This window comes from Gracilinanus agilis, chromosome 1, assembly GCF_016433145.1.
Source record: "Gracilinanus agilis isolate LMUSP501 chromosome 1, AgileGrace, whole genome shotgun sequence".
NCBI classification, from domain to species: Eukaryota; Metazoa; Chordata; class Mammalia; order Didelphimorphia; family Didelphidae; genus Gracilinanus; species Gracilinanus agilis.
Window position 1 is genome coordinate 272,620,197 of NC_058130.1, and position 14,918 is coordinate 272,635,114.

The 14,918-nt window shown below is 37.0% G+C and overlaps 1 protein-coding gene across 2 annotated transcripts in view; it reads left to right on the plus strand.

Moving 5' to 3' along the window:
• Positions 1 to 14,918, plus strand: part of COMMD10 (COMM domain containing 10) — a 300,447-nt gene that overhangs the window by 22,908 nt on the left and 262,621 nt on the right. For both annotated transcript variants that reach the window (XM_044661956.1, XM_044661963.1), the window contains exon 5: positions 12,712 to 12,822. In XM_044661956.1, coding sequence (XP_044517891.1) covers positions 12,712 to 12,822 — 111 coding nt within the window. The remainder of the gene's footprint in view (positions 1 to 12,711; positions 12,823 to 14,918) is intronic.

The following is a 14,918-nucleotide window of genomic DNA, read 5'->3' on the forward strand; positions in this document are numbered from 1 at the left end:
TAGTTGATCCGTGGTTGCAGGCCCAGCTCTCTTGCCTTTCTGAATATCGTATTCCAAGCCTTGCGATCTTTTAGCATGGAGGCTGCCAGATCCTGTGTGATCCTGATTGGTGCTCCTTGATATTTGAATTGTCTCTTTCTGGCTTCTTGTAAGATTTTTTCTTTTGCTTGGAAACTCTTGAATTTGGCAATTATATTTCTGGGCGTTTTCTTATCAGGATCGAATGTCGCGGGTGTTCTATGGATCCTTTCAATGTCTATATTGCCCTCTTGTTGTAGGACTTCAGGGTAATTTTGCTGAATAATTTCTGTTAGTATGGAGTCCAGGTTTCTATTAATTTCTGGTTTTTCTGGAAGACCAGTTATTCTCAAATTGTCTCTTCTAGACCGGTTTTCTTGGTCTGTCACTCTCTCATTGAGATATTTCATGTTTCCTTCTATTTTTTCAGTCTTTTGACTTTGTTTTATTTGTTCTTGTTGTCTTGAGAGATCATTAGCTTCTAATTGCTCAATTCTAGCCTTTAGGGATTGGTCTTCTGCTATAATCTTTCGGTTTTCGGCTATGATCTTTTGGTTTTTCGGCTATAATCTTCTGGTTTTCGGCTATAATCTTCTGGTATTCCTTTTCATTCTGGTCATTTCTGGTGTTCAATTTGCTTATCAGTTCATTTGGTTTTTGAGCCTCACTTTCCAATTGCAAGATTCTACCTTTTAAACTGTTATTTTCTTGCCAGATCTCTTCCATTTTCCTCAAAATGTCAGTTTTGAACTCTTCCATAGCTTGTGAGGAGTTTTCCTTATTTTAGGAGGGTCCGGATGCTTTTTTGTTCTCCTCATCTGTTTGCTCGGTTGTCTGGATTTTCTCTGTGTAAAAGTTGTCGAGTGTTAAAGACTTCTTTTTCTTGTTGTTAATCTTTCTCTTCTGAACTTCCTGAGACTGGGTAGCCATCGTTAGCCCAGCAGCTTCTCAGGTTTATCCTTGTGCTCAGGGTCTGTCAGCGGTCTTTTGGCTCCTGAGGTCAGAGTTCTGGTTTTTTCCAAGGTCAAGCCCCCTGATGTACCCCCTTGCTTAATCCTCTGCTGGAGGTTTCTTTACAAGCCTCAGGGCGCTGCTTCCACAGTCGTATACCCGTCTGTACTGGTTCCCCACTCAGGGTTTCAGAGCTTTAGCTAGTGGCTGTGTCTGCCTCCACCCACGGCTCCGCCCGCGCTCTGCACTCTGTTCCTGCGCTCTGCGCCCGTGCTCTGCGCCCTGCTCTCGCGCTCAGAGTTCGTGTGCGTTCTTTAGTTTTTTGGTGTCCTAAATCTTGCTGCTCTCAGGAACAGGCCCTGGAGCTGCCAAAGACTCAGTGGGTGCCCCAAACTTGCTCTATTTCTTTTTAGCTGGCTTCAGAGCTATAGGTGGTGTGGAGGGGGTGGGGGGTGCAGTTGGGGTGATTGCTCAGCCCACGATTTAGTGAGAGCTGTTTCACCCCTTTATAGCATGGAAATGCCCCGATTCCACGTACCTTCCAGCCTGTGCCCTGTTGTGGGGTTCCTCGGTTCGTCTGGACTTGTTTTTATGTCCCCTTGAGGAGTTTTGTGTCTTTCGGTCAGGAGAGGTTAAGAGCTGCTTCTCACTCTGCCGCCATCTTAACCTGGAACCCAAGAAACTTTTTGATGAGAGTGAAAGAAGAGGGTGTTAAAGCTGGTTTGAAGCTTAACATCAAAAAAATTAAGACTTTGGCAACTGATTCCCTTACTTCCTGGCAAATAGAGGGAGAAGAAATGGAAACAGTGTGAGATTTTATATTCTTGGGTTCAAAGATCACTGCAGACAATGGCTGCAGCCATGAAATTAAGACACTTGATCTTTGGAAGGAAAACTATGGCAAATCTGAACAGCATACTAAAAAGCATAGATATCACCTTGCTTGCAAAGGTCCATATAGTCTAAGCTGTGGTTTTTCCATTAACAGTGTATGGCTATGAGAGTTGAATTATAAAGATTTGTGGTGATGGAGAAGACTTAAAATTCCCTTGGACAGCAAGGAAATGAATTCAAACTATTCTTCGGAAGGATAAATGCTAAAACTGAAGCTTGAATACTTTGGCCATGTATTGAGAAGACATTGGAAAAGACCCTGATGTTGGGAAAGATGGAAAGAAAAAGGAGAAGGGGACAACAAGGGTTTAGATGAATAATGTCATGGAAACAATGAATATGAACTTTGACAGTCTGCAAGAGATAGTAGAAGATAAAAGGACACAGCATATGATGGTCCATAGGATCATGAAGAGTTGGATATAGCAAAACAAAAATATCCTGTTTGTGAATTCCATAATATAAATAACTTTATATTGAATTTTCTTTTAATAAGTTATGTTTTTGTCAAGTATTTTTAGTTTTAATATTTTCCAGCAATTAAGTAATCAGCTAGAGTTTGAGAAATGGGTCCATAAAAGAATCAAAGTGTTTAAGGCAGCAATTGAAGTTTTCATGATGTATATTTGCCATATATTTTCTTATATTTGTACAAAATATTATATCAACTTCATAGCATCTAAGGATTTGGTGTAAGTGAACTAGGCTGGAAATAAGGAGACTTGGATTCCAGCTGGGACTCTTGTCACTAATTTGCAATGTCACCTTGGACAAGTCACTTTTACCTCTTTGGATTTCTTATCTATACTATTGAATATGTTAGAGTAGTATTGTTTTAGCTCCAAAATTATTTTTGAGAAAAATTTAAAGAAAGATAAATAACTGAGCATTATTTTCCTGTTTTTAAGATTTCATATTATGGTAAAGTTGACCTTTATTTGTCAGAAGGGAGGAGGAAATTACAAAACAGTTTTGGTTATAAGTTTTTATTTTTTTCCATCTTAAGTTGTAAATGGTATATGATAATTAGAGCGATAATGAATTCACTATCATTTTAAACTGACATTATAACTAACAGTTTCTTAGAGGAATGTGTCACCTCAAGTTATAAAAGTGAGATGAGCTATGACATACCCTATAAGTGATGGTTGAAGATATTAAGAGTCTGAGAGACTTATCATATCACATCATTTTTGTTGTTAATAAGACCAAGAGTGTTGATTAAGCTATAAAGAACCTCACCTTTCTGAATTGCAATATGAATAGAAAAGTAACTAACATTAAAATTCTTGACTATTTTATTATACAAAAATGTTTGTTGGCAGCCCATTATTTATATTGGATAGAAACAAGGTCTAACAACATTAGGTTCTTTTTATTCTGAATGCAATTTATAATATTGATGACCATTTTACTTACTTCACAGTTAAAAGTGAGGAAAAGCACTTCAAGTACTAATCTGATGACTTTTCTTGATTAATATCAGATGTTATTTTAAAAACAACTTTGAATCTTGTGGGTTATTTCTACCGACTTCTAGTCATGAAGTAGGGGAATAGGAGTTAACTAATGCCTTTTGTTTTTGTATCACACTTATGTTCCAGACACCTTATCCTTGGAACCTTTAATCTCTACCTTGAAGTACAAAAAAGTAGTTAAAAAAATCAATGAGAGGAACAACATTCCCTGTTGATAGTGCTTTAAACATTAATTACTGTAAGAGTTTAAATTTAGATTTTATGCTAAATATGATAGTTATAAAGTAATATTGTGGTTGCCAAATTTAAAATATTATAGCTTATGTCAAAATGACTTTTAGCAGATTTATTTACAAAGAGGTGGAAAGAGCAAAAGTGGAAAAATGTAGCTAAAGAAACAGATTTTAACAAGCCTGCCAGCCCTTCTCCAGTGAAGTGAGGCTCAGCCCTTCAGGGGCTTCCTCATGTCCCTTGTCGCCATGTGAATTTCCTAGTAATCCTCAGCCAGAAGTCTCCGTGGTGTCTTCAGCCAGAGTTCCACCAATGCAGCCTCCTCCAAAGCCAAGGCAGGAATCTCAGCCACTCACCCACAAGCCAACACAGGATCCAGGGAAAGGTTTCCTCCAAGTCAAGGCAGGGATCTCCGGAACCGATCTCTTCAAACTCTCCAAATGCCAGGAAGGGAATGAATGCTAGATCATGTTGGTCTCTTTTTATATCCCTTTTTTCCACATTACTTCCTGTCACTCCTCCTTCACAGAAACCAATGGCAGTCTTTCAACTTGTTTAGCACTGTCAAAGGGGGAGGGGAAGAAGTGACCTTTGGAGTTGTCACTTACTGTAGTAAGTGACTTGTGAACTCTCATACTTAATGGTAAGTAGGGGTACTTTAAGTTCTTGATTTAATTAGCTAAAAAATAGACAAGGGGAGATTTAATCCTATCTTCATATTAGCTTCCTGAGAGGAATCAAATACATTCATTAATTAATTTTTTATGAAAACAGAATTGATCATAATATTTAACCTGAATTCTGATGCCTTTTAGTTTTTTATTTATCTCATTATATCATCATGTATATTATTCTTTTGGTTTTACTTTCCTTATAATGCATTAGTCTTTCTATTTCTCTGAATTCTTCATAGTCATCATTAGTTATGGCCAATGCTATTCCATTGTACTCATACCATAGTTTGTTCAATCATCCTCCAAACTGATGGGCATTACCTTTATTTCCCATTTTATGCTATCACAAAAATTGTTGCTCTTACTGTTTTGATTACAGGAAACCTTTTACTTGTCTTTGAACTACTAGTGGTATGTGCCCAGTAGTGAAATCACTGAGTCCAAAGTCCTGTTTTTAATATCTTATATTTAAATTTCAGGAACTTTTCTCACAGAATTCCAAATGGATCAGAATTTTTCCAACAAAGAACCTCATCTTTAGGAACACTCTTTCTTTAGAAAAGCTAGCATTTATTAGCCTTCTGAAAGCAGTTTATAAGCTGTTGATTTTAAAATTATTTCTGTTTTTGGAAATGGTTTATTTCCCATGTAAAACTGCAATTGACTTAACTTTTTATTATTATAGAACTGTTTATTAAATAATTAATAAAATTGTCTCACTGGTTTGCTCTCTTTTATTTACTTTAAACGATCTTTCTTTTTTTTCATTATTGTTATAGTCTAGTTTTCTTCTACCTCTGTGGCTCCCTCCTTCCCCACTTCAGCCTCTTCTTTGTAACAAATAGGTATAGTCAAGCAAAACAAATCAGCCCATTGCACATCTGCAAATGTAGCTTTATTCCACACCTATAGTCTACTAATTCTTTTCTAAGAAGTGAGTGATATGTATTAGTCTTCTGAAGTTACTGTTGGGCACAATAGTGTTCTGAGTTCTGAAGTCTTTCAGAGTTATTACTAGCTTTGTAACCATGGACAAGTCATTTAATCCTGTTTGCCTCAGTTTCCTCATTGGTAAAATGAACTGGAAAAGGAAATGACCAACTACTTCAGTATCTTTAACAGGAAAATCCCAAATGAGAAAGAATACAGGATCTAGCTGGGGCCAGGTCTGAACACCCAAAAGTCAGTTGGAGCAGATCTGGTCTGGTGAATCATGTATTGCCCTATGTATAGAAGCAGGCTGAGAAGCTTTGAGATCCAGCTCCTAAGAAAACCACAATTAATGGGGAAGTAGTCAGAAAGTAAATGATGAGGAAAATAAAGGGGGAAAATGACATAGTCTGAAAGACTCAGGAAAAACAAATAAAGAAATAAATAAAGCACAAAAAGCCTTGAACATAAGCAGATAAATCACAGGAAAAACAGTTAAGAACAGAAGGAAATACAGCCTCCAGATCTAGTAAATGAGGTCAGACATCTATGAATAAAAATACTGCAACAACATAATGAAAGAAATAATGGAAAAGAACTTTTGAATGTAAAAAATGAAGTTCCAGTTGAAAGAATTCACAGATCTCTCCCAGAAAAAAAAAATCCAAGACTGCAAACTCCAAGCTATATTATGGTTAAATTTAACAATTCAATTAAAAAACAACAACTTCTGCAAGCCATCAGGAGAAATTATATTCAAATATAAAGGAAAGAACATTTGGCTAGTATAAGACTATATCATACCCACTAGAAGAAGGAAGAGGAAATGAAATATTGTACCAAAGAGCAATAGAGCTCAGGATGCAGCCCAAAATAACCTAATTTGGTTTTAGTTTAACCATATAGGCCAAAAGATGGATCCTGTATTCTTTCTCCTGGCTTTTCCCTTCCTCACCTCTCCATCCTCCTCATCTGTCCTGTCTTATCCTGTCCTGGTGACCTGACCCATTCCCTCTGTTCCTTAGTTTTCTAGCCTGGCATTAATAGTTTAAAGCTTGTTTTCCCTGTTATCACCATTTCAGAGCTTTGTGGCACTGATACTTCTGGGTTGCCACCCTCACAGGTTGTGACCAAGCTGGATTTTGAGGTCTGAGCAACCTTTTGCTTCTGGCGCAGGATCTCTTTGGCACTGGAAAGAGGGAGGGGAAACTGGAGTGTAGGGGTGTGGTATCCTTGAGACTGCTAGGACAGTCATGTTACTGGTAGCATAGGAGATTGGGAAAGGGTGGTTGACTGAGCTGTGGTCAGTAAATATCAGTTGTGTGTGTGTGTGTGTGTGTGTGTGTGTATGTGTGTAACATTCTTTTGGTTTTTAGGTGTGCTAGACCTTGGAGATAGCTGAAATGGCTCTATCTTTGGCATCTAATTCTTGATTTGGAGAGGTATAAGAGGTCTTGGGGATTGGAGAAAATGTCTAGTTTAACAGCTTGTCACTCATATGATTCAGAAACCCCTATCTTCCCTTTTAAATGCCATTATCCTTCTGTTGGTATAACACAGCTGAGAGTCATGGGACATTACAGTCTATGAAGGATTGAAAATGAGAATCACTCAGAGGGCAACAAATAATGTGTGGTTGATAAAGAGTAGGCATGGGCACAGTCTAAACAGGGAGATCTGGAAAAAAGAATTTTGTGAAAATTCTAAGATTCAGAAAGAAGATAGACTGATGAGAATGTGGTGAGAGGAAGGGATAACCTTCCTTTGATATCTTTTTTTTGACATTTGTAATTTTATTTTTTAAATTATATTTTTATCATGCAAAGCACACTTCCATATTGTTCATTGTAGTAAGAGCACACTCAAACATAACCAAAACCCCAAAGTAAAAACATAAATACCCTTTGGTATCCTTCTGATGTCAAAAGAAATTGAGAAAAAGTTCCAGCACGTTGGTTAGACTGCCTGTTGCAAGCTAATAAGAAGACATAGACAAAAATTATAGACATTTGCTTGGGTTAATCCTAATACTAATTATTACTACCACAGTTTTTCAAGTGATTTTTGTTTTCTTGCCTTGAACTACCTTCACTGACATACTGAAATCTATTTCTTCGGTTTATGGTTTCATAATTTGTTGTGGCTAGAAAAGATCCATCAGAATTTGTACTCTGAGGTAATAGAACAGGGTGTTCATATTGGATTTAAATATTGTTGTGTTTATAAGGACGAAATAATGAGATATGAGATAGAAAGACTAGAGGAATGCTGATGGCATAGCAAACTTGGATGTCAGCAAGGCATTTGACAAGATCTTTCATAATATCCTGAGAATGAGATGAAGAAATGTAGCCTAGTTATGAGGTTCGGTAGATAGATTTGGAAATGATTCAATGACTATACCCAAAGAATTAATGGTCAGAGATCAGTCCAAAGATTAATGGTTAGAGATTTTTTTGTGTAATACTCCAGAGATCTTTCCATGACTGTCCTATTGAATGTCATCATCAACACCTTTTATACAATTTAAATACATTTAAAGTTTTACTTTTGGTGTCAAAAAATAAATTTTGTAACTACAGGATTGAGAAGGCATAACTAGACAGTAATGAAAAAAGATCTAGGGAATTTTAGTGGACTGCAGATAAGTCAGTATGTCTCAATAGTAAGATACAACAGTTAAACAATATAATTGGATTTTTTTTGTGGGGAGAACCTATGATTTCATTGGAAAGAGGACAGATATTTGAAGGATTACTGTGTGAATGGGGGATCATCATTTATTTTGCTTAGTACAAGATGGCAGAACTAACATGAATGGTAGGAAAATTTCTCTTCTATGTGAGAGAAAATTTTATAACATTTAGTGCTTTCCAAAAGTGGAAGAGATTGCTTTATAACATATGAATACCTCAAATACTTGGTTTAAGGTTGATTAGATAACTACTTGTAAGAGTAAGAGGGAATTTCTGCTCAATTGGTGGTTAGATTGAATATCCACTGAGTTAAAAATAAACATGCAATAATTTGGGGGGGGAAGGTACTAGTAGCTAGGAGGATCAGGAAAGGCCTCTTTATTCTTGAGCTAATGTTTGAAGAAAAGATTTTAAGAGGTGGAGGTGAGGAGGCATGGCCTTTTAGCTATGAGATATGAGCTGTGCAAAGGCAAGGATATGGAATATTGTGTGCAAGGGAACATCTGGAAAGACAGTTTAATTAGACTGGAGAGCATGTAAAAGATACATGTGCAGTAAAGCCAGAAAGGCAGGTGGAAACCAGGCTACAAAAGGCTTTAAATGTTCATCAGAGGCATTTGTATTTGACCATAGAGGATATTATTGGAGGTTATTGAGTTGTGGAATGCTGTGGTCAGATCTTTACCATAGGAAAATCACCTTGATGGCTATAGAGGATGAATTGGGGTCAGGGAGAGATTTTTGAGGTGGAGAGGCCATTTAGAAGGCTATTGCAGTAGACCAGGCAAGAAGTAACAAAGGCCAGAAATATGGTAGTGGCTGTGTGAGAAGTGGACAGCTGGGAGAGATGTTTGTAGAGGTAGACATGAGAAGACTGAGCAACTGATTGGCTATGTTTTATGAAAAAGTCTTTATGACACATAAGTCCTATAACCTTTCTGGGCACCAAATTTCTCTTCTATCAAATAGGTATGTTAGAATATGTGGCCCAAATGATCTCTCAAGTATACCATGTAGTTCTTGTCTTTATTCCAAGGCAACTTTTTAGTACAGTGGGACTGGCTCTGGAGTCTGAAGATCTAGATTCATATCACACATCTGACATTATGTGTGTGACAATATGTTCAAAGCATATGAACTCTCCAGTTCCTCATTATCTTCATGTGCAAAACTATGGAATTGGACTAGATGATCCTGGTGGTCCCTTATGGCGTTTTCATATTCCTTAGGCATTGTTCTAGTTAAAATAGTTTTGCAAAAATACACATGAGTGTTGAATAAATGCTTTTTTTTTTGGTTTTTGTTCTTTAAACCCATAACTTCTGTGTATTGGCTCCTAGGTGGAAGAGTGGTAAGGGTGGGCAATGGGGATCAAGTGACTTGCCTAGGGTCACACAGCTGGGAAGTGTCTGAGGCCGGATTTGAACCTAGGACCTCCCCGTCTCTAGGCCTGACTCTCAATCCACTGAACTACCCAGCTGCCCCTAAATGCTTTTTTTTTTTTTTTTTTAAACCCTTACCTTCCGTCTTAGAGTCAATACTGTGTATTGGTTCCAAGGCAGAAGAGTGGTAAGGGTAGGCAATGGGGGTCAAGTGACTTGCCCAGGGTCACACAGCTGGGAAGTGTCTGAGGTCAGATTTGAACCTAGGACCTCCCGTCTCTAGGCCTGGCTCTCAATCCACTGAGCTACCCAGCTGCCCCCCCCTAAATGCTTTTTAAAAAACAAAAACAACCCTTACTTTCCAAATTAGAAGTGATCCTAAGTATTGTTTCCAAGGTAGAAGAGTGGTAAGGGTTAGGCAGTGAGAGTTAAGTGACTTGCCCATTTACAGCTAGGAAGAGGCTAGATTTGAATCCAAGGACTAATCCTTAGTTATTGAAGGTGTGCAATATGTGGTTACTCAGAAACAGTTGTGGGTTGGTATCCTGGGCTCTTGTACATTTGTGATAAAGATTAGTACATCAAGGGTCTTTATTTAAAATGTTCCATTTAATTGATTTTAGCCTGTGGTATTTGATGATGTCTGTACAACATCTCTCTCCTTTTCATCCATTTTCTCCAAAAGGTACTGTGCTGAGTCAGTGTTGTAGCTTTGGTTTCTCATCATATTACTTTTCAAAAGAAAATTCTTTTAGTTTTCTTTTTTTTTTTTTTCATTTCAGCTTTCAATTGCTGCTATGATTTCCTGAAATCTAGGAAAATAGAATGTGCAGATGATAGGATTTGGATAATTTTATGGACTATTTTTGTTCATGTTTTAGTCTTTTTTTTAAACATTTATTAATATTCATTTTTTAGAAAAGTTAACATGGTTACATGATTCATGCTCCTACTTCCCCTTCACCCCCCACACTCCCCCCACCCATGGCCAATGCACATTTCCACTGGTTTTAGCATGTGTCATTGATCAAGACCTATTTCCAAATTGTTGGTAGTTGCATTGGTGTGGTCATTTTGAGTCTACATCCCCAATCATGTCCGCCTCAACCCATGTGTTCAAACAGCTGCTTTTCTTCTGTGTTTCCACTCCTGTAGTTCTTCCTCTGAATGTGTTTTAGTCTTTTTTAAAAAACAAAACAACATAACTTTCCCAATGTAGATTGATTTATGTATTTGTTCCATTTTGCTGAAAGTTGCACACAAGGGACCCAAGTACTGTGACTTACTGATGTGGGTGTGTGTATACCTGTGTGTATGTGTGTGTGTGTGTGTTGTAATGCAGGATTTATGCAAGATCTCTTGCATTTGCAAAATTACCCTAGGCAATCCTTTCAGTTAGGAGAATGGAACTCTGGCCCGGTAGGTGCCAGTCCCAGGAGCTGACAGTTTGAGCTGGGACTATAAAAACCTCTGCAGAACCAACCTGAGGGTTCTGATTTCCTTTACCTCTCCCAGATACCCAGCTACCCCTGATTTCCCCTTGGGGACCCGGGGAAGTTGAAGGGAGGTTGAAGAGAGGTTTGGGTTGTGGAAAGTGGGCAGGATTTAGCTCAGTAGCCTAGCAACAGGGACACCCCTAAACCAATTCATCAACTATTCAGTTAAGCTGGTGGATCATTAACACCAGGGCAGTGCCAAATTATCTCTGGCTGAGGGCTGGTTCCCTCAGCCTGGCCTTACCTTCTAGGTCCATAGCCAACACTTGCCAGTCGCTCCTAGCAACAGCCTCTCAAGAGTCCTACACCCTCTTACCTCAGTTTTCCCTTCCATGTTAAAATAAACCCTTAGCCTGAAACTGTGAGCTTCTGTAGTTATTATAACATCATCTTGGGCTAAGGGGCTGAGGAGAGGGGAGAATAACAACCACTTGACTTTAAAGGAAGTACTGGGCAGGTATCCATTGTATCCAGGAAGTGTGTGAGCTTCACTTCCTGTTGAGTTCTACTTTCACTCCAGCAGGGAGGGGCCCCTCACTCTCCACCTTAAAGGAGCCCATAGGTAGCAGGGAGACTGACTGGGCATCACAGCTCAGGCTACACATCACTGAGAGTCTCACATTGCCTGCTACTGTAGTTTCAAGCTCCCAAGCCCACGTGACTCACTTGTACCACCAGTTCCTATATTATCAACCACAGTTAACCACCTATTACAGTGTGTGTGTGTGTGCATGCACACACATGGACCCTACTGGGATATAAGGTAGAAATCATGATCTAAAGGTTATAGCTTGTTTAAATGTGGTAACTTGACTACCAAAGTTACTTGCAATACATCATAGTTGTCCCTGTGACAGGAGGATTTGTTCAGACTGCTGTACTATTCATTTGATGTGACAAAATACCATTAGTCTAAATATTTGTAAATAAAGTGCATATATCTAGATTAAAAAAGAATGTCATTAGGTAGTTATACTGTTTTCATTACTCATTCATATTGTCAAATATTTATACTGCATTTCAAAAAACTCTCTAATGCATTTTGGTTTTTGAAATTAAAAACCCCCCAGAATATGACTTTATATTAAATTAGATCTTATATTACAGGAGTTAGTAAGTTAGCAAGTTTAGTTAAGGCAAATTTATACCTTTTGGTATATTAAGAAGAGTTGAACAATAACCATCATAGTTTTACTTTTTCATGTCTACCTTACCTCAGAAATCGTTACTTTGTATTCTTAAAGTATATTTATATTCTATGGAAAAAGAATGCGTTTGCTTATTGAAAGCAAGGTTATTGTTAGCACCATTGACTGTTGTATTTCCTGTTTTTTGTTAAACCAGCTACAAATAATAAAGTACTAACAACTGTTATTTGCCTACTGAGCTCATTGAAATGTCATTAAAATGCTTTTAGCTTATCAGAGAAAGACACTAATGCAACAAAGTAATTACCTTTCTCATATGCTTTCTTTCAATCCTTGAACTATTATTTTAAAAATGTTTTATCAATATATTTTTATTTTACTGCCAGTTCTCTATAACACTTCTCCCATAGAAACTTACCCATGACAAAGGACAAGTTAACAAAACAGACATATCGATGACCCTGTCTAACAACCAATTGCACCGTTATGTACAGCAGCCTGTTAACACTCTGCCAAGAGTAGGGGAGTAGGTTTCCTTATAAGTCTTCTTGGGGTTATTTGGACCACTGCATAGAACCATTATTTTTTAGTATAAACTGTTTAGTTTTGCTGACTCTGATAGGCATGATGAGAAGCTAAATTGTGTCCATACAGGGGGAACTAGAGGGTATGAATATTGAAGGAAAGACAAAAGTGAACAATGAGTAGCTTTCTTGGCTACTCTTGCTCATTCCTCTCAGGGCAGTCATGCTCAAAGGAGGCTGTTTTTTTTTTCTGCACCATCTGATTTTTGTCTGTATGTGTCTTTTGTAGCTTGAGACAATTGGATGGAAGCTTAACCTTCAAATGGCTCAGTCTAATCAAGCAAAGCTGAAATCTCCTCAAGCTGTGTTAGAACTTGGAGTGAGCAATGAAGATTCAAAGGTAAGTAACTATTTCCAGGCAAACTGAGTGTACTTTGTTCCTTCTCAGACTATATTTAAAGTTTGGTTGATTATATCATCCATTTCCCTACAGTATTTGAAAGTGAAAAGTTAGAAGTGGATAATTTAAAAATGAAAGACAGGGGTTGATAACAAATTACTTTGTCATTATTTATAAAAAATAGAGTTTTGAGTCATAGGATTTTACTTTTTAGTAAATAGGTATTTTTCTGATTTCGTCAAATGATCAATTGGGAAGATGAGTCTCCCAAATAATCACAGGGGGGAATTGTATTTATTTCAAAGGCTATTTTATGGTGGCCTTCTAGACAGAAAATTTCTTATTAAATTCTATCATAGGAAGAAATTGTGGAAAACCTCATAGACTGCTTTTTATCTTTAAATGTTAGCAGTTTGAACACATGGGCTGATGGGGATATTATTGGGGATATAGACACTAAACGATAACTCTAGTCCAACTATCAATAATATGGAATTAGGTCTTAATCAATGATACATGTAAAACCCAGTGGAATTATGCATTTGGCTATGAGGGGTGGTGAGGGGATAGAACATGAAACTTGTAATTATGGGAAAATATTAAAAATTTAAATTTAAATTTAAAAATTAAAAAAATAAATGTTAGCAGATAAATATTTTGTTTTTTTAATTGTTTTAGGCTGTACACAACCAAGGAATGAGTATTTTTCATCATAAATGACTATAGTCAATGATTAGAATACGACAGTGACCTTAATTATCTTTTAAAATCATTTGGTTTTTAAAATATTTTTTGTTCTTCGCAAAACCCAGTATTTAACACAGTGTTTGGCACATAGTAGGTGCTCAATAAATGTTTGTTGTCTTACTGAAAAAATAAAAATTTGGATTTAACTTCACAAATATATTGAGCTCCACTGCTACTTTTTAATAGAAGTTTGACATGATTTATTAAGGACATCAGATGATTTTTAGATATGATACTAGTGTAAAGTGCCAAAGAAATATTAATTAACAGTTTATCAATTATCACTGAAAAGTTTCATAAAGTAATGGTATAAGCTGCTTAGATCAGACTCCTTCAATAAGAGGAAAACAGGGTGAGTTAGATAGAGGATGAGGGTGAAGAAATGAGAGGTGAAGACTTAAGGATATAAACAAGAAGAGTGACTGTAGAACAACATTTTTTAACATTATCTGATGTAGTCAACAAGCATTTATTAAATCTGTACTATGTGCTAGGCTTTGTGTTAAAAGCTAGGAATATTAAGAAAGGCAAAAAACATGATTCCTGGTCTCAAGACAGTCATTGAATTCTCATGGGGTATGGGAGGGAGAATATTGAAAACAGTATGTTTTTGTTTTTGTTTTGTTTTTTACTTTTAATTATGTGATTTTAAATACCTGGAAGTTTTTATTTCAAATTCAAAATCTTAAAGTTACAAAAACCCACATATGTTTCAGGAAAATAAATTTAGTCTTAACATAAAATTCACATCACTTATCAAAGTTAAGACAAAGTGTATAAAGCAGAGGAAATACATATAAGATATATACAGATTAGAGGGAAGCTTGTCTTAGAGGGAAAGGATAAGCAGTGGTGGATGGGAAAAGGGGCAGCAAGAAAGACTTCTTGCATGTGAGATTTGAGCTCAATTTTGAAGGAAGCCGGGGAAGTGTAAGGAGTAAAAATTAGGGTTTGGTTGACTGAATATTAAAAGTTTTGGTTGACAAGGAATTGAATAAATAGCAATTCCTAATGAAGAAACCTCAAATCAAAATGGCTTTTATGGTAGTTTATTTACAAATGAGAAGAGAGAGTGAAAGCAAGAAAATCAGAGAGAGGATAAGGTTAGGTAATTAACCTAACACACTAAATAATTTGTTCTTGCCCCTGGCTCAACATAGGCAGGGTTAATTACCCTTAGCCAGAGAAGGCTCAGCCTTGGGCCAAAGGCTGAGGGCCAGGGATGAATGAAACAAAAGCTTCAGTTACAAGGCCTCTCTTGAAAGGAGAGTTCTTTCAGAGAAATCCAGGAAAGATCAGTCTTTACACTCACCACATGTTGTTCTAAGGGAGAGATTTAAGAACATTCT